General features: G+C 36.4%; 1 protein-coding gene across 1 annotated transcript in view; it reads left to right on the top strand.

Moving 5' to 3' along the window:
- Positions 1-23,925, top strand: part of coro2aa (coronin 2Aa) — a 142,990-nt gene that overhangs the window by 97,532 nt on the left and 21,533 nt on the right. Inside the window, exons 5-7 of the mRNA XM_061881029.1 lie at positions 1,552-1,701; positions 9,904-10,083; positions 11,870-11,986. Coding sequence (XP_061737013.1) covers positions 1,552-1,701; positions 9,904-10,083; positions 11,870-11,986 — 447 coding nt within the window. The remainder of the gene's footprint in view (positions 1-1,551; positions 1,702-9,903; positions 10,084-11,869; positions 11,987-23,925) is intronic.

The following is a 23,925-nucleotide window of genomic DNA, read 5'->3' as shown; positions in this document are numbered from 1 at the left end:
CTGGGTATAAGTCGCACCCCCGGTCAAACTATGAAAAAAACTGCAACTTATATTCCAAAAAATACGGTATTATGATGCATTCAAGAGTCTTACGGCCTGAGCTGTTACAGAACCTGGAGGTTCTGCTTCGGAGGCGGCAGAACCTCTTTCTAGAGTCCAGCAGTAAAAAAACAGTCCATGGTGGGGGTGGGAGGAGTCTATGCAGATTTTCTGAGCCCTGGTCTGTCAGCGGCTTTTTGCGATCTCCTGGATAGGAGGAAGAGAAGTCCGGATGATCTTTCCCGGTGTCCTCACCACTCTCTGCAGAGACTTCCAGTCTGAGGCACCGCAGGCTCCAGTCCAGACAGAGATGCAGTTAGTCCAGGGGTGTCAAACCCAAATACAGAGTGGGCCAAAATTTAAAACTGAACAAAGACGCGGGCCAAGGTTGAACAAATTAACCTTTTAATAGGGACCCAAACAAGTTTTGCATTGAATATTGACCAAGCAAGGCTTATATAACTTTATAGTGACATGCAAAATCCAGTTTCAAATAATAATAATAAAAAAATATCAATGGCATGTCAAATAAAATAAAAAATTAATTTAATGCCTTTTTTCGGCTGCGGGTTTGAGTTGTGGCGGGGTTTGGTGGTAGCGGTGGTGTATATTGTAGCGTCCCGGAAGAGTTAGTGATGCATTTGTCCGGTTGTGTTTATGTTGTGTTACGGTGCGGATGTTCTCCCAAAATGTGTTTGTCATTCTTGTTTGTTGTGGGTTCACAGTGTGAAGCATATTTGTAACAGTGTTAACCTTCTTTATACGGCCACCCTCAGTGTGACCTGTATGGCTGTTGACCAAGTATGCCTTGCATACACTTGTGTGTGTGTGTATGAGCCGCATATATTATGTGAGTGGGCCGGCACGCTGTTTTTATGGAAGAAAATCGGATGTGGCGACATGTAGAGAACGCCAAAAGCAGTGCTTTTACGGCCCGCCCCCAATATTATTGTCCGGGTGGAAGTCGGGAGAAGTTCGGGAGGGGCACTGAACTTCGGGAGTCTCCCGGGAAAATTGGGAGGGTCGACGAGCATGAGTATTAGCGGTGAATGTGGTGTTACAGCGGCGGGCCAGCTCTAATGTTAATTTGATATTGCCTCAGGGGCCAAATGAAATTACATGAAGGGCCAAATTTGGCCCGCGGGCCAGAGTTTGACACCCATGAGTTAGTCAGTAGGCTCTCTGTAGGGCCTCTGTAGAATGTCCGACGGAAAAAGTGCTTGTGCTGCTGAGCTCTTTTTACAAGTTTTGGGGGCAACATTTCCATCAAGCTCAAGACCAACATCCAAATTCATAAAACAAAAAATAATTAGACTAGAAATGACTATAAACTAAATTTCACATGTAAATTAAATAATTTCCGTAAAGGCTCCAGCATCACCTCCAACCCGAAAAGGGGTAGAAAATGGATGGATGGATGGAATTTTCCTTAAATGCATTTACTTCTTAATGGGCGTTATTAGTATACAAATGTGTAAAAAAAAGAGTCGCTAACGGAAGACCTTCATGCAGGTGAAGGTGTGGGAGATCCCCGCTCACGGCGTACGGAAGAACCTGACCGTACCTTGGAAGGAGCTCCAGGGTCACAGTCGCAGGGTGGGCCTGGTTGAGTGGCACCCCACCGCCAACAACATCCTCTTCAGCACGGCCTACGACTACAAGGTAAACCTTCCATAGGAATAATGATCTGTTCCCAAGTCCAACTGTTCCCATCTGTCATGATAAAAAGATTATTAGATAGGGCTTGGCGATAAAATGAAATCAATATATCGCAATAGACACGCGATCGATATACAAACCCCGTTTCCATATGAGTTGGGAAATTGTATTGGATGTAAATATAAACGGAATACAATGATTTGCAAATCCTTTTCAACCCATATTCAGTTGAATATGCTACGAAGACAAGATATTTGATGTTCAAACTCATAAACGTTATTGTTTTTTGCAAATAATGATTAACTGAGAATTTAATGGCTGCAACATGTGCCAAAGTAGTTGGGAAAGGGCATGTTCACCACTGTGTTACATCACATTTCATTTTAACAACACTCAATAAACGTTTGGGAACTGAGGAAACTAATTGTTGAAGCTTTGAAAGTGGAATTCTTTCCCATTCTTGTTTTATGTAGAGCTTCAGTCGTTCAACAGTCTGGGGTCTCCGCCGTCGTATTTTATGCTTCATAATGAGCCACACATTATTGATGGGAGACATGTCTGGACTGCAGGCGGGCCAGGAAAGTACCCGCACTCTTTTACTACGAAGCCGCGCTGTTGTAACATGTGGCTTGGCATTGTCTTGCTGAAATAAGCAGGGGCGTCCATGAAAACGTTGCTTGGAATACAACATATGTTGCTCCAAAACCTGTATGGACCTTTCAGCATTAATGGTGCCTTCACAGATGTGTAAGTTACCCATGCCTTGGGCACTAATACACCCCCATACCATCACAGATGCTGGCTTTTCAACTTTGCGCCTGTAACAATCAGGATGGTTATTTTCCTCTTTGTTCCGAAGGACACCACGTCCACAGTTTCCAAATATAATTTGAAATGTGGACTGGTCAGACCACAGAACACTTTTCCACTTTGCATCAGTCCATCTTAGATGAGCTGGGCCCAGACAAGCCGGCGGCGTTCCTGAGTGTTGTTGATAAATGGGTTTTGGTTTGCATAGTAGAGTTTTAACTTGCACTTACAGATTTAGCAACCAATCGTAGTTACTGACAGTGGTTTTATGAAGTGTTCCTGAGCCCATGTGGTGATATCCTTTACACACTGATGTCGGTTTTTGATACAGTACCGCCTGAGGGGTCAAAGGTCCGTAATATCATCGCTTACGTGCAGTGATTTCTCCAGATTCTCTGAACCTTTTGATGATTTTTACGGAACGTAGATGGTATAATCCCTAAATTCCTTGCAATAGCTCGTTGAGAAATGTTGTTCTAAAACTGTTCAACAATCTGCTTACAAATTGGTGACCCTCGCCCCATCCTTATTTGTGAATTACTTAGCTTTTCACAGAAGTTGCTTTTATAGCCAATCAAGGCACCCACCTGTTCCCAATTAGCCTGCACACCTGTGGGATGTTCCAAATAAGTGTTTGATGAGCATTCCTCAACTTTATCAGTATTTATTGCCACCTTTCCCAACTTCTTTGTCACGTGTTGCTGACATCAAATTCTAAAGTTAATGATTATTTGCAAAAAAAAAAAATGTTTATCAGTTTGAACATCAAATATGTTGTCTTTGTAGCATATTCAACTGAATATGGGTTGAAAAGGATTTGCAAATCATTGTATTCTGTTTATATTTACATCTAACACAATTTCCCAACTCATGTGAAAATGGGGTTTGTAAAATTGTGGATAAAAACCGGAAAATTCACCTCAGCAGTTTTTTTTTTTTTTTTGGAACGGACCATAGTCAGACCAAAGCGCTGGCAATCAGTAACACCACACCACTCTAGCTGCGCTCACCCTTTAAAGCCCAACTGTAACTACTTGGCACTAAACCTGCAGACACTAGTTCTTCTCAGGTTTCGCTACGTTTACATTTTTACACTTTGCACTATTTTGTCACACTTCATTAAAGGGGAACATTATCAGCAGACCTATGTAAGCGTCAATATATACCTTGATGTTGCAGAAAAAAGACCATCTATTTTTTTAACCGATTTCCGAACTCTAAGTGGGTGAATTTTGGCGAATTAAACGCCTTTCTGTTTATCGCTTTGGAGGGGATGACGTCAGAATGTGACGTCGCCGAGGTAATACAGCCGCCATTTTCATTTTCAACACATTACAAACACCGGGTCTCAACTCTGTTATTTTCCGTTTTTTTGACTATTTTTGGGAACCTTGGAGACATCATGCCTCGTCGGTGTGTTGTCGGAGGGTGTAACAACACTAACAGGGAGGGATTCAAGTTGCACCACTGGTCCGAAGATGCCAAAGTGTCTGCCGCCAGACCCCTGTTGAATGTGCCAAAGTATCTCCACATTTTATCGGCGATGACAGACATGGCACAGAGATGTATGGATAACCTGCAGATGCATTTGCAACGATAAATTCAACAAAATCACAAAGGTGAGTTTTGTTGATGTTGACTTATTTGCTAATCAGACATATTTGGTCGCTGCGTGACTGCCAGTTAATCGATGCTAACATGCTACGCTAATCGACGCTAACATGCTATTTACCGGCGGTGCTAAAGCAGACATGGCACAGAGATGTATGGATAACCTGCAGATGCATTTGCAACTATATTACGTTTCCTTCCACCCACATTTAATGCGAAAAAAACACTCACCAATCGACAGATTTAAGTTGCTCCAGTGTCACAAGATGCGGAAGTCCTGATCGTTTGGTCCGCACATTTTACTGGCGATGCTAACGCAGTTATTCGGCCATGCTATGGCTATGAATAGTGTCAATATCTGTTCACTCAATAGCTTCAGTTTCTTCTTCAATACTTTCATACTCCAACCATCTGTTTCAATACATGCGTAATCTGTTGAATCGCTTAAGCCACTGAAATCCGAGTTTGAATCCGAGCTAATGTCACTATATTGGTAGCACTGTATGACGTCACAGGGAAATGGCCAGTGTCTTCGCAGAGAGCGAAAATAAGGCACTTTAAAGCTTTATTTAGGGATATTCCGAGACCGGTAACATTTTGAAAAAAACTTCAAAAAATACAACAAGCCACTGGGAACTGATTTTTATTGTTTTTAACCCTTTTGAAATTGTGATAATGTTCCCCTTTAAGCATTTCTTCTATAATTTTGCACCTTCATTTTAAGACAGACCCGGGCAAATTAAGGCTTGTTAAACTTTTCAACCTGGCCCACCAGTTGAAAAAAAAAACAAAAAAAACATTTAATAACTGAAGCCAAATGCAATCTCAGAAACCGGGAGCACCCTCAACGGGAAAAATTAACTTACAGGGGAAAAAATGGAGAAGAACAGACGAGGGAAAAATAAGGTAATTCTCTAGTGTTTTATTTTACATCTTCTTCTACTGATGTTTTCCTCAAGATGCTCGAGGACAGAGCATGAGGTAACGTTTTTTGTAGATCTTTAAGATGGAAAGTGTAGCTGCCATTATGATGTGCAGTCATGTTTTCAAAAAAACGCAAGTCTTGAATTATACAAAGTATTCCAATGGTTGGAATCTGCGCTTATGCATAATATATGAGTTACTATGGTAATCTAATTAGTTACTATGGTAATCTAATTAGTTACTATGGTCATCTAATTAGTTACTATGGTCATCTAATTAGTTACTATGGTCATCTAATTAGTTACTATGGTAATCTAATTAGTTACTATGGTAATCTAATTAGTTACTATGGCAATCTAATTAGTTACTATGGTAATCTAATTAGTTACTATGGCAATCTATTTAGTTACCATGATAATCTAATTAGTTACTATGGTCATCTAATTAGTTACTATGGTCATCTAATTAGTTACTATGGTAATCTAATTAGTTACTATGGCAATCTAATTAGTTACTATGGTAATCTAATTAGTTACTATGGTCATCTAATTAGTTACTATGGTCATCTAATTAGTTACTATGGTAATCTAATTAGTTACTATGGTCATCTAATTAGTTACTATGGTCATCTAATTAGTTACTATGGTCATCTAATTAGTTACTATGGCAATCTAATTAGTTACTATGGTAATCTAATTAGTTACTATGGCAATCTATTTAGTTACTATGATAATCTAATTAGTTACTATGGTCATCTAATTAGTTACTATGGTAATCTAATTAGTTACTATGGTCATCTAATTAGTTACTATGGCAATCTAATTAGTTACTATGGTAATCTAATTAGTTACTATGGCAATCTATTTAGGTACTATGATAATCTAATTAGTTACTATGATAATCTAAGTCTCAGCAGCTCAGATGAGGCACCAAGCAGTGTGGGAGGGGAGTGTTTCCACAGCAGCCAGCCTGTAATGCTGGTGTCAGGGACAGATGCGGAAGGAGATTTTTACAACAAAGTTCTAAAACTTAGTGATATATCAGATTGTAGGTGGGTTTCTTTTACCCTTTGCGGTCATAATTCGCTGTGTTTGTTGCATTTTGCTTGATTGTAAAATATATCAATGGAGAGGGGGTGTGCTTACTTGCCAACCCTCCCGATTTTCGCTGGAGACTCCTGAATTTCAGTGTCCCTCCCGAAAATCTCCCTGGGCAACCATTCTCCCGAATTTCTTCCGATTTCCACCCGGACAACAATATTGGGGTCGTGCCTTAAAGGCACTGCCTTTAGCGTCCTCTCTCACCTGAAAATGAGACTATTATGTATGTCTCTGTTATCTATAGGTTGATCTATAACCCATAAAGTAGGCAGGCACGGAGCTATTTCTCAGCGTGTGTTTATTCCAGTCGGCACGTTAACACACTGACACGCAACATCCAGATTCCCATCATGCATTGCTTCAAAACTACTAAGTAGTAATGCCCAAAAACATAACAGAGACGAAGCAGAAGAACAAAGAAGAAACATGGCGACGACAAATAGGAAGAAGAAGTACACTTGCAAGTTCCAAAATGAATGGAAAAAATAATTTCAGGTCATCCAGGACAGCTGGAAGGGGAAGAGGTATGCTGCCTGCAAATTTTGTAGATCAGACCTCGCCATTGAACACGGTGGCAGAACGGGTGTACTCATTCATGAACGGATTATATATATATATATATATATATATATATATATATTCTTAAATGCGTTGTACTTGTATAGCGCTTCTCTACCTTCAAGGTACTCAAAGCGCTTTGACATTACTTCCACATTTACCCATTCACACACACACTCACACACTGAGGGAGCTGCCATACAAGGCGCCAACCAGCACCCATCAGGAGCAAGGGTGAAGTGTCTTGCTCAGGACACAACGGACGTGACGAGGTTGGTACTAGGTGGGATTTGAACCAGGGACCCTCGGGTTGCGCACGGCCACTCTCCCACTGCGCCACTTTTTCCTCCAAACACGACCAGTTGAGTTTATACCAAAATGGATACATGGATGATACAGCAGAGGATTGGGAGAATGTCATGTGGTCAGATGAAACCAAAATAGAACTTTTTGTATAAACTCAACTCGTCTTGTTTGGAGGAAGAAGAATACTGAGTTGCATCCCAAGAACACCACACCTACTGTGAAGCATGGGGGTGGAAAGATCATGGTTTGGGGCTGTTTTTCTGCTAAGGGGACAGGACGATTGATCCGTGTTAAGGAAAGAATGAATGGGGCCATGTATCGTGAGATTTTGAGTCAAAACCTCCTTCTGTCAGTGAGAGCTTTGAATGGTTGACCAAATACTTATTTTCCACTATAATTTACAAATAAATTCTTTAAAATTCCTACAATGTGAATTCCTGGATTTTTTTTCACATTCTGTCTCTCACAGTTGAAGTGTACCTATGATGAAAATTACAGACCTCTGTCATCATTTTAAGTGGGAGAACTTGCACAATCGCTGGCTGACTAAATACTTAAATACTTTTTTGCCCCACTGTATGTATGTGTATATATATATATATATATATATATATATTTATATATATATATATATATATATATATACATACACATATATATATATATATATATATATATATATATATATATATATATATATATGTATATATGTATATATATATATACATATATACATATATGTATATGTATATATATATGTGTGTATATATGTATATATATGTGTATATATGTATATACATATATATATATATACATATATGTATATGTATATGTGTGTATATATGTATATATATGTATATACATATATATATATATATATATACATATATGTATATGTATATATATATGTGTATATATGTATATATATATATATATATATGTATATATATTAGGGGTTTAACGGTATACAAAAATTTGGGTTCGGTACGTACCTCGGTTTAGAGGTCACTGTTCGGTTCATTTTCGGTACAGTAAGAAAACAACAAAATATAAATATTTTGGTTATTTATTTACCAAATTTGTAAACAATGGCTTTATCCTTTTAACATTGGGAACATTATAATAATTCTGCCCACGTTAATCCACATTAAACTGCTTCAAGTTGTTGCTTTGATTGAATTAAATAAAACCTTTCTTCTACATATAAAAAGTGCAACATTAAACAGTTTCAAGTCAACTCATCATGTTTAATTTATCACAGCATTTGGGAAGCCTGTAGTTGACTTTTATTATGTAAATGTTATATTTTAATCAACATGTGATAGTAGGGACCCTGCCATTCAAAACTAGGCTGCTACATTACAAATGATTAATGTAACTATAGCTGAAAAATAGTACAATAGCAATAGGAGAGACTATTCATCCCTGAACACCATGGAGTTCAATGAAATAACGGACAGACAGGGCTTTGCTGCCCCTAACACGCGCGCACACACACACACACACACACACACACACACACACACACACACACACACACACACACACACACACACACACACACAGCAAAAGGAGCTAACGTTACGCTAAAATCTAATTAGCCTTCACCTCAAGCTAGAACTGCGAGTGAGCTGAGCTGCAGTTTGTTTCTTGAAGGTCAACGGGCTCGTAGTGATGTTTGTAATAGTTGTGACTGGGAGGTGTTTCTTATCATTTGGGGGGGGTACGCTGTCCGCTGCTACCCTGCTAAACGAATATCTGCTCGACGCTGAAGCGCACACTACATAGCTCTGAATACGTACTGCTGACTGGCTGTTACATCGCTCTAAATACACACTGCTGATTGCCTTTGTATGTAACCAATCAGATGGTTTTGTGGGCGGGACAATGCTTGCTGCTGAGACAGAGGCAGAAAGCAGAGCAGCTTGTGAAGGCTTTTGCTTACAAACTCGTTCGGTATGCCCGCGTGCCGAACCGAAACTCCCGTACTGAAACGGTTCAATACAAATACACTTACCGTTGCACCCCTAATATATATATATATATATATATATACGTGTGTATATACGTGTGTATATATACTGTATATATCTATATATATATATATATATATACGTGTGTATATATATATATATACGTGTGTATATATATATATATATATATATATATATATATATATATATATATACACACACATATATATGTATATGTATATATATATATATATATATATATATATACACACACATATATATATATATATATATATATATATATATATATATATATATACACACACACATATATATATATATATATATATATATATATATATACGTGTGTATATATATATATATATATATATATATATATATATATATATATACATATATATATATATATACACACACATATATATGTATATGTATATATATATATATATATACCGGCCCCCAAACACATTTTTTTCCTCTAAATTTGGCCCCCTGAGTCAATAATTGCCCAGGCCTGTTCTAACAGGTCCATGGTTCTGTTGACATTTTGTGTCCTTTCTGCCTTGATAGCTGAGGGGTTTAAAATTACATTTGGGAAAAAAAAGGTAATATTTTCTCCTGCTCTTTATTTTCCAAAAATATCCATAAATACAGTATCGATATCGACCGTAATCAAACACTTATATTGTGATACAGTTTTCATCGGTATTGCCCAGCCCTATCGTGATAAGTTAAACCGCGTATAATTCAACTAATCTGTTATCGTCCCCTGGTGGTGTTTTATAGGTACTGCTGAAATCAATTAAATGTCATGTATCATAAGCATGTTTTTATGTATTTTCAATATTTCATGAAGTCGTAATAAGTCGGGTTTTCTGCGCTGTGGTCACGCCTGCCCTCAGGTCATGATCTGGAACCTGGACTGTCCCGAGCAGGTGATCAAGAACCCCGTGAGGACCCTCAGCCAGCACTCAGACGTGGTCCTGTCCATGTCATTCAACGCGGACGGCAGCGTCTTGGCCACCGCCTGCAAAGACAGGAAGTTGCGACTCCTGGAGCCGCGCTCTGGAACCTTGCTGCAGGTACACTTCCTGTCCCCGCCTCACCACATGACCTCGAGCAGGGGTCACCAACCTTTTTGAAACCAAGAGCTACTTTTTGGGTACTGATTAATGCAAAGGGCTACCAGTTTGATACACGCTTAAATAAATTGCCAGAAATAGCCAATTTGCTCAATTAACCTTTAATAAAATACTCTATATATATATATATATATAAAAATGGGTATTTCCGTGTGTCATTCCGTCGTACATTTTTTTTCCTTTTACGGAAGGTTTTTTGTTGGGAATAAATTATGAAAAAAACACTTAATTGAACGATTTAAAAGAGGAGAAAACCCGAAAAAAACAAAAATTACATTTTGAAACATAGTTTATCTTCAATTACGATTCTTTAAAATTCAAAATTCAACCGAAAAAAATTAATAGAAAAACTAGCTAATTCAAAACTTTTTGAAAAAATTAAAAAAAGAATTTATGGAACATCATCAGTCATTTTTCCTGATTAAATTTTATTTTAAAATTTTGATGACATGTTTTAAATAGGTTAAAATCCAATCTGCACTTTGTTAGAATATATTTAAAGGGACGGCGTGGCGCAGTGGTAGAGTGGCCGTGCGCAACCCGGGGGTCACTGGTTCAGATCCCACCTGGAACCAACCTCGTCACGTCCGTTGTGTCCTGAGCAAGACACTTCACCCTTGCTCCTGATGGGTGCTGGTTGGCCTTGCATGGCAGCTCCCTCCATCAGTGTGTGAATGTGTGTGTGAATGGGTAAATGTGGAAGTAGTGTCAAAGCGCTTTGAGTACCTTGAAGGTAGAAAAGCGTTATACAAGTACAACCCATTTATCATTTATATAACAAATTGGACCAAGCTATATTTCTAACAAAGACAAATCATTATTTCTTCTAGATTTCCCGAACAAAAATTTAAAAAGAAATTCAAAACACTTTGAAATAAGATTTAAATTTGATTCTACAGATTTTCTAGATTTGCCAGAATAAGTTTTTTGAATTCTAATCATGATAAGTTTGAAGAAATATTTCACAAATATTCTTTGTCGAAAAAACAGAAGGGCCCTGCGATGAGGTGGCGACTTGTCCAGGGTGTACCCCGCCTTCCGCCCGATTGTAGCTGAGATAGGCGCCAGCGCCCCCCGCGACCCCGAACGGGAATAAGCGGCAGAAAATGGATGGCTGGATGGAAAAAACAGAAGCTAAAATGAAGAATTAAATTAGGATTTATTTATTATTTTTTACAATAAATAAAAAAATTTACTTGAACATTGATTTCAATTTTCAGGAAAGAACAGGAAGGAATCCATTTTCTACCGCTTATTCCCTTTCGGGGTCGTTTAAAAGGTAAAACGGTATATGTTTTTAAAAATCCTAAAATCATTTTCTGAAAGTTATAAGAAGCAAAGTAAAAAAAAAAAAAGAATCTATTTAAACAAGTGAAGACCAAGTCTTTAAAATATTTTCTTGGATTTTCTAATTCTAATTGAGTTTTTTCTCTCTTAGAATTAAAATTGTCGAGCAAAGCGAGACCAGCTTGCTAGTAAATAAATACAATTAAAAAAATTGAGGCAGCTCACTGGTAAGTGCTGCTATTTGAGCTATTTTTAGAACAGGCCAGTGGGCGACTCATCTGGTCCTTACGGGCACCGCGTTGGTGACCCCTGACCTAGAGACAGGAAGTAGGAGAGCACCCTCGCCACTTTAGATCACATGACTACATAAATCATCTCACTTCCCTCTTTGGATCACATGACTGCATGAATTCAAGTTGACCCTTGACCCCCTTCCTAGGAGGTCAAGTGTAAGACGCACAAGGCCAGCAAGGTCATCGTCCTTTGCAACGTGAAGAAGCTGCTCACGTCAGGCACGTCCAGGTGGAACGACCGACAGATAGCTCTCTGGGATTTGGTAAGCAGAACTGTGCTGTTTTTAGTCATCCACAGCAAAAATGCAAGTCAAAAATCCTCTCTGATACACCTCTGCTGCTGTTTTTAAGGACGTACTAGAGAAAGTTGAGGCAAAGGTCTTAGATCATAGGAGTGTTCTGCTGTTTTTAGTCATTGGCAGCAAAATTGCCTGTCAAAAGTTCTTTCTTGATACATTTGTGTTGCTGTTTTTAAGGACGTACTAGAGAAAGTTCAGGCAAAGGTCTTAGATCATAATAGTGCTCTGCTGTTTTTAGGCATTGGCAGCAAAATTCCGGGTCAAAAGTTCTCTCTTGATACATTTGTCTTGCTGTTTTTAAGGACGTACTAGAGAAAGTTGAGGCAAAGGTCTTAGATCATTGGAGTGCTCTGCTGTTTTTAGTCAGCAGCAGCAGAAATGCGAGTCAAAAATCCTCTCTGATACACTTGTGTTGCTGTTTTTAAGGATGTACTAGAAAAATGTAAGGCAAATGTCTTGCATCATAGGAGTGCTCTGCTGTTTTTAGTCATCTGCTGCAAAAATGCAAGTCAAAAGTCCTCTCTTGATACACTTGTGTTGCTGTTTTTAAGGATATACTGGCCAAACGTGAGGCAAAGGTCTTAGATCATAGGAGTTCTCTGCTGTTTTTAGGCATCTGCAGCAATGCGAGTCAAAAATCCTATTTGATACACTTGTGTTGCTGTTTTTGAAGATGTACTGGAAACATTTGAGGCAAATGTATTACATCATAAGAGTGCTCTGCTGTTTTTAGTCATCTGCTGCAAAAATGCAAGTCAAAAGTCCTCTCTTGATACACTTGTGTTGCTGTTTTTAAGGATGTACTTGCCAAACGTGAGGCAAAGGTCTTAGATCATAGGAGTTCTCTGCTGTTTTTAGTCATCTGCAGTAATGGGAGTCAAAAATACTATTTGATACACTTGTGTTGCTGTTTTTAAAGATGTACTGGAAACATTTGAGGCAAATGTATTACATCATAGGAGTGCTCTGCTGTTTTTAGTCGTCTGCTGCAAAAATGCAAGTCAAAAGTCCTCTCTTGATACACTTGTGTTGCTGTTTTTAAGGATGTACTGGCCAAACGTGAGGCAAAGGTCTTAGATCATAGGAGTTCTCTGCTGTTTTTAGTCATCTGCACCAATGCGAGTCAAAAATCCTATTTGATACACTTGTGTTGCTGTTTTTAAATATGTACTGCAAACATTTGAGGCAAATGTATTACATCATAGGAGTGCTCTGCTGTTTTTAGTCATTGGCAGCAAAATTGCGAGTCAAAAGTCCTCTCTTGATACATTTGTGTTGCTGTTTTTAAGGACGTACTAGAGAAAGTTGAGGCAAAGGTCTTACATCATAGGAGTGCTTTTCTGTTTTTAGTCAGCAGCAGCAGAAATGCGAGTCAAAAGTCCTCTCTGATACACTTGTGTTGCTGTTTTTAAGGATGTACTAGAAAAATGTAAGGCAAATGTCTTGCATCATAGGAGTGCTCTGCTGTTTTTAGTCATCTGCTGCAAAAATGCAAGTCAAAAGTCCTCTCTTGATACACTTGTGTTGCTGTTTTTAAGGATGTACTTGCCAAACGTGAGGCAAAGGTCTTAGATCATAGGAGTTCTCTGCTGTTTTTAGTCATCTGCAGCAATGGGAGTCAAAAATACTATTTGATACACTTGTGTTGCTGTTTTTAAAGATGTACTGGAAACATTTGAGGCAAATGTATTACATCATAGGAGTGCTCTGCTGTTTTTAGTCATTGGCAGCAAAATTGCGAGTCAAAAGTTCTCTCTTGATACACTTGTGTTGCTGTTTTTAAGGACGTACCAGAGGAAGTCGAGGCAAAGGTCTTAGATCATAGTAGTGCTCTGCTGTTTTTAGTCATCAGCAGCAAAAATGCGATTAAAAAGTCCTCTCTGATACACTTGTGTTGCTGTTTTTAAGGACGTACTAGAGAAAGTCGAGGCAAAGTAGTGCTCTGCTGTTTTTAGTCATCTGCAGCAATGCGAGTAAAAAATCCTATTTTATGCACTTGTGTTGCAGTTTTTAAAGATGTACTGGAAAAATGTGAGGAAAATGTATTACATCATAGGAGTGCTCTGCTGTTTTTAGTCATCTGGAACAAAAATGTGACTCAAAAATAATTTCTGATACACTTGTGTTGCTGTTTTTAAGGGTGTACTTGAAAATTGTGAGGCAAATGTTTTACATCATAGGAGTGCTCGCTGTTTTTAGTCATCTGCAGCAAAAATGCGGGTCAAAAGTCCTCTCTGATACACTTGTGTTGCTGGTTCTAAGGGTGTGCTAGAAAAATGTGAGGCAAATGTATAACATCATAGGAGTGTTCTGCTGTTTTTAGTCATTTGCAGCAAAAACATGGGTTAAACGTCCTCTGATACTCTTGTGTTGCTGTTTTTAAGGATGTACTGGAAAAATGGGAGGCAAAGGTCTTACATCAAAGGAGTGCTCTGCTGTTTTTAGTCATCTGCAGCAAAAATGTGGGTCAAAATAGAAGAAATAGAAGATTAAAATAACATTTAAAATCGGTCTTAGCCTGGGCCCTGGAGTGGGGGTGCAGACTGAGGCCAAGGGAAAAAAAAAACAACAACAACTCATAGCCATAGTACACATCCCTCTTCCATGTGTGTAAGAGGGAAACATCAAACATCAAAGAACACAAAGGACATTAAAGACATTAAAGCAGCAGATACAACCAGACACTTCTACATACAGCTATGAATAAAAAGTAAAATAAACATATCCACTGTGGTGGCCTCTGCGGTGTGTTCCACGCCATCGTCTGCTGGGGTGGAGGGAGGATGGCCAGAGACAGAAGCAGACCCAACAAAGCAACCAAGACAGCCGACTCCACTCTCGGCCAGTGTCCAGTCCGCATGGATGAGCGAGGATACGTCCAAGGTGACTGAGGTGTCCGACACCTGCTCACCCAGTCAAGACACCGCGAAGACTCTCCGTCCCAGCGCTCAGTGCTAGCTCCACAGCCCTGTCCCCCTCATCCACATCTCCTCCAGTACATCCAAACAGACTCTGGTGTAGCAGAGACCCTGCAGCTGGTCTCCATGGCCAAAAGGCTCCCGGGAGGCAGATCCAGAAGTCCACAAAAAAAAGCACCACAGAGGTCACAAAAGTGGCAGCCCTTGTCACACAGTCCCAAAGGGTCCCGGACCAAAATGCAAAAAAATATAATAACACATGAAAACAAGAGGGAAACACAAAAGGATGACACAAGAGCACAGAGCTCCTGCCTACAGCAGCCACTACAGCAGCGCCATCTTGGAAGATACATGTGTGTTGCTGTTTTTAAGGGTGTACTAGAAAAACGTGAGGCAAAGGTCTTAGATCATAGGAGTTCTCTGCTGTTTTTAGTCATCTGCAGCAAAAAAACAAGTCAAAAGTCCTCTCTGATACACTTGTGTTGCTGTTTTTAAGGTTGTACGTGAAAAAGGTGATGCAAATGTATAACATCATAGGAGTGCTCTGCTGTTTTTTGTCATCTGCAGCAAAAATGCGGGTCAAAAGTCCTCTCTGATACACTTGTGTTGCTGTTTTTAGGGATGTACTTGAAAAATCTGAGGCAAATGTGTAACATCATAGGAGTGTTCTGCTGTTCTTAGTCACCTGCAGCAAAAATGTGAGTCAAAAGTCCTCTCTTGATACACTTGTGTTGCTGTTTTTAGGGATTAACTTGAAAAATGTGAGGCAAATGTATAACATCATTGGAGTGTTCTGCTGTTTTTAGTCATCTGCAGCAAAAATGTGAGTCAAAAGTCCTCTCTTGATACACTTGTGTTGCTGATTTTGAAGATGTACTGGACAAACATGAGGCAAAGGTCTTAGATCATAGGAGTTCTCTGCTGTTTTTAAGTCATCTGCAGCAATGTGAGTCAAAATTCCTATTTGATACACTTGTGTTGCTGTTTTTAAAGATGTACTGGAAAAATGTGAGGCAAATCTCTTACATCATAGGAGTGCTCTGCTGTTTTTAGTCATCTGCAACAAAAATGTGAGTCAAAAATAATTTCTGTTACACTTGTGTTGCTGTTTTTAAGGTTGTACTTGAAAAATGTGAGGCAAATGTCTTACATCATAGGAGTGCTCGCTGTTTTTGGTCATCTGCAGCAAAAATGCGGGTCAAATGTCCTCTCTGATACACTTGTGTTGCTGTTTTTAAGGATGTACTTGAAAAATGTGAGGCAAATGTATAACATCATAGGAGTGTTCTGCTGCTTTTAAGTCATTTGCAGCAAAAACGTGAGTCAAAAGTCCTCTGATACACTTGTGTTGCTGTTTTTAAGGATGTACTGGGAAAATGTGAGACAAAAATCTTAGATCATAGGAGTGCTCTGCTGTTTTTAGTCATCTGTAGCACTAAAGTGAGTCAAAAATCCTCTCTGATACACTTGTGTTGCTGTTTTTAAGGATGTACTGGAAAAATGTGAGACAAAGGTCTTAGATCTTAGGAGTACTCAGCTGTTTTTAGTCATCTGCAGCAATATTTTGAATCAAAAATCCTCTCTGATACACTTTTGTTGCTGTTTTTAAGGATGTACGGGAAACATGTCAGGCTAAAGTCTTAGATCTTAGGCGTACTTAGCTGTTTTTAGTCGTCTGCAGCAATATTACGAGTCTAAACTCCTGTCTGATACACTTGTGTTGCTGTTTTTAAGGATGTCATGGAAAAACGTGAGACAAAAGTCCTACATCGTAGGAGTACTCAGCTATTTTTAGATCTCATAATAACACTTTGCTGTTTTTGATGTCCTGAAGCAAAAAATATAGTTCTTGATATGTTGTATGATAGAAGCTCTGATAGAAGCTGTTTTTTGGAACTCTGATAGAAGCTGTTTTTTGGAACTTGTAGCATAAATGCCGGTTAAAGATCTTCTACATGACAGAAGCGTTGTGCTGTTTTTAAAGACCTAAGGCAAAAATGTGAGCTCTAAATCTTCTATAAGATAGAAGTTCTTTGCTGTTTTTAAGGACCTCCTGCAAAAACGTTATGACTAAGGTGCTGTGCTGTTTTTTTGGACCTGTTGCAAAAACGCTGGTCAAAGATCCTCTATATGAAAGGAGCGCTCTGTTTTTGAACACCTGCAGCAAAAACGCTAGTCAAAAATATTCTATCCGACAGAGTGCTAAGCTGTTTTTAAGAATCTGCGGCCAATACGCCAGTCAAAGATCCTCTATACCAGTGGTCCCCAACCACCGGGCCGCGGTTCGATTGGTACCGGGCCGCAGAATAATTTTTTATTATTATTATTATTTTTTTTTTTATTAAATCAACATAAAGAAACACAGGATACACTTACAATTAGAGCACCAACCAAAAAAACCTCCCTTTTTCATGACAAAAAAAAGAAAATGAAAAAAATTTCAGTGTCAGTCCTTGTTTACAAAGATTTGACTTGAGTAATAACTGTTACAACTCTGCCACCTAGCGGACAAAAACACAACAACACAATCATCATAATCACAGCCTCATCGTCAACAATAACAAATACACGTTGTAGTGTATTCTTGTACTTATCTACTGTGTAGTGTGGTACTTTAGTGCTATATAATGTAGTCCTGGATAGTACTGCATAGTGTGGTAGTTGTAGTGTGTAGTATTATATAGTGTAGTAGTATTATATATTGTAGTTATATGTAGTATTTTATAGTGAAGTAGTGTGTAGTATTATATAATGTAGTAGTATTTTATAGTGAAGAAGTGTGTAGTATTATATAGTGTAGTAGTATGTAGTATTTTATAGTGAAGTAGTGTGTAGTATTATATAGTGTAGTATTTCATTGTGTATGGGTGTGTAGTGTTTTATAGTGTAGTAGTATGTAGTATGATATAGTGAAATAGTGTGTAGTATTATATAGTGTAGTACGATGTAGTATTTTATTGTGAAGTAGTGTGTAGTATTACATAGTGTAGTACGATGTAGTATTTTATTGTGTATGGGTGTGTAGTGTTATTTAGTGTAGTAGTAAGTAGTTTTATATAGTAAAGTGGTATGTAGTTTTATATATTGTAGAGGTATGTAGTATTATATAAAGTATGTGTGTAGTATTATATAGTGTAGTTGTATGTTTTATTACAGTGTAGGGGTATGTAGTATTATATAATGTAGTAGTGTGTAGCATTATATAATACAAGGGTGAGTAGTAGTGTGTAGTATTGTAGGGTGTAGTATTATATTGTGTATTGGTGTGTATTATTACATAGTGCACTGGTGTGTAGTATTATATAGTGTAGTATAGTGTAGCTTTTTTAGTATAGTAATATTATATAGCGTAGAGTGTACTTTTATATAATGTAGTGGTGTGTAGATTTATATAGTGTAGTCTGCTATGTAGTATTGTGTAGTTTAACATAGTGTAGTAGTATGTAGTGTTATATAATGTAGTTTTATATAGTGTAGTCTGTTATGAAGTATTATATTGTGTATTTTACATAGTGTAGTGGTATGTTGTATCACTACATTGTAGTAGTGTGTAGTTTTATATCATGTAGTGGCGTTTAGTATTGCATAGTGTAGCAGTGTGTAGTTTTATAGCGTGAAGTGGTATGTAGTTTTATATAATGTAGAGGTATGTAGTATTATATTGTGTAGTATCATATAATGCAGGGGTGTGTAGTATTATATAGTGTAGTTGTATGTAGTATTACAGTGGAGGGGTATGTAGTATTATATAATGTAGTCGTGTGTAGTATTATATGTTGTAGTATTATATAATACAACGGAATGTAGAATCATATAGTGTAGTATTGTATAGTGTGGTTGTTTGTAGTATTATATAGTGTAGCAATGTGTATTATTATATAGTGTGCTGTAGTATTATATAGTGTAGTAGTGTGTAGTTTTTTTTATAGTGTAGTGGTATGTATTATTATATAGAGTACAGTGTACTTTTATATAGTGTAGTGGTGTGTAGTATTATATAGTGTAGTAGTATGGGGTTTTATATAGTGTAGTCTGCTATGTAGTATTATATTGTGTAGTTTTATATAGTGTAGTAGTATGTAGTATTATATACTGTAGTAGTATGTAGTTTTATATAGTGTAGTCTTGTATGTAGTATTGTGTAGTTTTTATATAGTGTAGTTGTATGTAGTATTGTGTAGTTTTACATAGTGTAGTGGTATGTAGTATTATATTGTGTAGTAGAATTTAGTATTATATAGTGTAGTCTGGTATGTAGTATAATATTGTGTAGTTTTACATAGTGTAGTGATATGTTATATTATAGAGTGAAGTGGTATGTAGTTTTATATAATGTAGAGGTATGTAGTATTATATAGTGTAGTAGTGTGTAGTTGTATACAGTGTAGTGGTGTTAAGTATTCTAGTGTAGTAGTATTACATAGTGTAGTAATTTTATATATTGTAGTGGTGTGTATTATTATATAGTGAACTGATGTGTAGTATTATATAGTGTAGTAGTATTAAATTGTGTATTGTACTTTTATATTGTGTAGTAGTGTGTAGTATTGTATACTGTAGTAGTAGGTAGTTTTATATAGTGTAGTCTGGTCTGTAGTATTGTGTAGTTTTTTTATTTAGTAGTATGTAGTATTATATAGTGTTTTAGTATGTAGTTTTATATAGTGTAGTCTGGTATGTAGTATTATATTGTGTAGTTTTACATAGTGTAGTGATGTGTTGTATTATAGAGTGAAGTGGTATGTAGTTTTATATAATGTAGAGGTATGTAGTATTATATAGTGTAGTTGTATGTAGTTTTATACAGTGTAGTGGTGTTAAGTATTATAGTGTAGTAGTATTACATAGTGTAGTAGTTTTATATAGTGTAGTGGTGTGTATTATTATATAGTGAACTGATGTGTAGTATTATATAGTGTAGTAGTATGTAGTTTATATATACTGTAGTCTGGTATGTAGTATTAAATTGTGTAGTGTACTTTTATATTGTGTAGTAGTGTGTAGTATTGTATACTGTAGTAGTATATAGTTTTATATAGTGTAGTCTGGTCTGTAGTATTGTGTAGTTTTTATTTAGTGGTATGTATTATTATATAGTGTTGTAGTATGTAGTTTTATATAGTGTAGTCTGCTATGTAGTATTCTATTGTGTAGTTTTACATAGTCTAGTGATATGTTGTATTATAGAGTGAAGTGGTATGTAGTTTTATATAATGTAGAGGTATGTAGTATTATATAGTGTAGTAGTGTGTAGTTGTATACAGTGTAGTGGTGTTAAGTATTATAGTGTAGTAGTATTATATAGTGTAGTAGTGTGTAGTTGTATACAGTGTAGTGGTGTTATGTATTATAGTGTAGTAGTATTATATAGTGTAGTAGTGTGTAGTTGTATACAGTGTAGTGGTGTTATGTATTATAGTGTAGTAGTATTATATAGTGTAGTAGTGTGTAGTTGTATACAGTGTAGTGGTGTTATGTATTATAGTGTAGTAGTATTATATAGTGTAGTAGTGTGTAGTTGTATACAGTGTAGTGGTGTTAAGTATTATAGTGTAGTAGTATTACATAGTGTAGTAGTGTGTAGTTGTATACAGTGTAGTGGTGTTATGTATTATAGTGTAGTAGTATTATATAGTGTAGTTGTATATAGCGTAGTGGTGTTGGGTATTCTAGTGTAGTAGTATTATATAGTGAAGTAGTGTGTAGTTGTATACAGTGTAGTGGTGTTAAGTATTATAGTGTAGTAGTATTATATAGTGTAGTTGTATATAGCGTAGTGGTGTTGAGTATTCTAGTGTAGTAGTATTATATAGTGTAGTTGTATATAGCGTAGTGGTGTTGAGTATTCTAGTGTAGTAGTATTATATAGTGTAGTTGTATGCCGTGTAGTGGTGTTGAGTATTCTAGTGTAGTAGTATTATATAGTGTAGTTGTATACAGTGTAGTGGTGTTAAGTATTCTAGTGTAGTAGTATTATATAGTGTAGTTGTATACAGTGTAGTGGTGTTAAGTATTATAGTGTAGTAGTATTATATAGTGTAGTAGTATGTAGTTGTATACAGTGTAGTGGTGTTAAGTATTCTAGTGTAGTAGTATTAGATAGTGTAGTTGTATACAGTGTAGTGGTGTTAAGTATTCTAGTGTAGTAGTATTATATAGTGTAGTAGTATGTAGTTGTATACAGTGTAGTGGTGTTAAGTATTCTAGTGTAGTAGTATTATATAGTGTAGTTGTATATAGCGTAGTGGTGTTGAGTATTCTAGTGTAGTAGTATTATATAGTGTAGTTGTATATAGCGTAGTGGTGCTGAGTATTCTAGTGTAGTAGTATTATATAGTGTAGTAGTATGTAGTTGTATACAGTGTAGTGGTGTTGAGTATTCTAGTGTAGTAGTATTATATAGTGTAGTAGTATGTAGTTGTATACAGTGTAGTGGTGCTGAGTATTCTAGTGTAGTAGTATTACATAGTGTAGTAGTGTGTAGTTGTATACAGTGTAGTGGTGTTGAGTATTCTAGTGTAGTAGTATTATATAGTGTATTTGTATATAGCGTAGTGGTGCTGAGTATTGTATAGTACTGTGTAGTAGTAGTACTGCATAGTGTATTAGGGAGTAGTAGGATGTATGCATGTGTTGTTTTGCGGTGAAAGATGAAGAAGGATTAAGGATTAGGGACACAGCACTCTGGTTTTGTAATACAGGATGCAGCTGACATTTCTCTGACTGACTGATGATCTTTGACTTTCACTTGAAATATTCTGTTGGATATCTGATAGAATGTTGGATATTTCTTCTCATCTATTTTCACGTCTTGTATTTTTAGTGTTTTTTGTTTGTTTCCGTAGAATACCTTTAACTTGTTTTGCAATGTTTAAGCAAAAGACAAATTTGGCCCTGCGATGAGGTGGAGACTTGTCCAGGGTGTACACTGCCTTCCGCCCGATTGTAGCTGAGATAGGCGCCAGCGCCCCCCGCGACCCCAAGAGGGAATAAGCGGTAGAAAATGGATGGATGGATGGATGGATGTACTTTTTTCTACATTGTGCCGTTTTTTAAAATTAAAGTTTTTAAAATACGTTTGAAATTGTATTTTTTTATTTTGAACCTGCTTTCCGTCTTGTTAATACTCTAAGCTTGCTTATGTGACATACTTAACTATATTACGAGCTATACGGGGCGGTATAGCTCGGTTGGTAGAGCGGCCGTGCCAGCAACTTGAGGGTTCCAGGTTCGATTCCCGCTTCCGCCATCCTAGTCACTGCCGTTGTGTCCTTGGGCAAGAAACTTTACCCACCTGCTCCCAGTGCCACCCACACTGCTTTAAATGTAACTTAGATATTGGGTTTCACTATGGAAAGCGCTTTGAGTCACTAGAGAAAAGCGCTATATAAATATAATTCACTATATTATCCTAACTACTGTATGTTTCATTATAAGACTTTTACTTTATTTTGTTTTTTTTCATCTTTTTTCCTGCCTTATTTTTTTAATGCCTTTATTTCTTTGATTTAGTTTAGTAATTTTATTTTACAGCTGTTAATAATTTATTTTGTAGAACATTTTTACTGTGTCTTATTCAATTCACTTTATTTAACTGCCTGTAGATTTTTCCTGTTTCATTTTATTTTACTCCCCTTTTTTTTTTACTTCAGATTACCGCCTTCATTTTATTTGCATTACTTATTTTTACCACCTTACTTGATTTATTTAAAACTTGGTACTCCTGCCTTCCTTTTTTTTTTTTTTTTTTTTTTTTTTTACCTTGTTTCCAGTTCCTGGAAGGTATAAAATCACTATACAAATAAAATTAATTTGAACAAATTAATTTTATATTTTTTACAATATTAGTATTAATAATATTTTTATATTTTTTTCCCTTTTTCTTATTTAATTGTATTTTAATGCCCATTTTTTAATACTTTATTTTCCTGCTTTAATTTATCCCCCCCCCCCCTTTGATTTAGTTTAGTATTCTTATTTTTACATCGTTTAATGATTTATTTTGTAGAATGTTTTTGTTGTGTCTTATTAATTTCACTTTAACTGCATATACTTTTTTTTTAATTGTTTCCACTTTAATATATTTTTAATATATTGTTTCCCCTTTTTCCTTTTTCATTTTATTTTACTCCCCCTTTTTTTTTTTTTACTTCAGATTATCGCCTTCATTTTTTTTACTTACTTATTTTTACCACCTAACTTGATTTATTTCTAACTTGGATATCCTGCCTTTTTTTCTTTTCTTTTTTTTTTTTACTTTGTTCCCAGTCCCTGGAAGGTAGAAAATCACTATACAAATAACATCAATTTGAACAGATTAATTTAATATTTTTTACAATATTAATAACAATTTTGTATATATTTTTCTTATTTAATTTTATTTTACTGCCCATTTTTTAAACTTTATTTTACCGCATTACTCTTTAGTAATACTTTATTTTCCTGCTTTAATTTATTCCCCCCCCCCCCCCTCCCCACACACACACACCTTAACCCCGCCCACCTCAACCTCCTCATGCTTTCTCAGGGAGACCTTGTCCCAAATTCCAAGCTGCTGTTTTGAGGCTATTGAAAAAAAATAATGCACTTTGTGACTTCAATAATAAATAAAACAGCCATTATTGGACGTCTCTACTTACTTATGTTACATACTTAACTATATTATACTAGCTACTGTATGTTTAATTACAAGACTTTTACCTTATTTAGTTTTTTCATCTTTTGTACTGCCTTATTTTTTTAATGCCTTTATTTCTTTGATTTAGTTTAGTATTTTTATTTTTACATCGTTTAATAATTCATTTTGTAGAATTTTTTTACTGTGTCTTATTAATTTCACTTTAACTGCCTATACTTTTTTTTAAAATTTTGTTTCCACTTTAATATGTTTTTAGTACATTGTTTTCCCTTTTTTTGTATTTTATTTTACTACCCTTTTTTTTTTTTTTTTAACTTCAGATTACCGCCTTTATTTTTCTAAATTAC

The sequence above is a fragment of the Nerophis ophidion genome, linkage group LG20, assembly GCF_033978795.1.
Source record: "Nerophis ophidion isolate RoL-2023_Sa linkage group LG20, RoL_Noph_v1.0, whole genome shotgun sequence".
NCBI lineage: Eukaryota > Metazoa > Chordata > Actinopteri > Syngnathiformes > Syngnathidae > Nerophis > Nerophis ophidion.
Note: the sequence above shows the minus strand (reverse complement) of the source record. Positions and strands in the feature narration are given on the sequence as shown.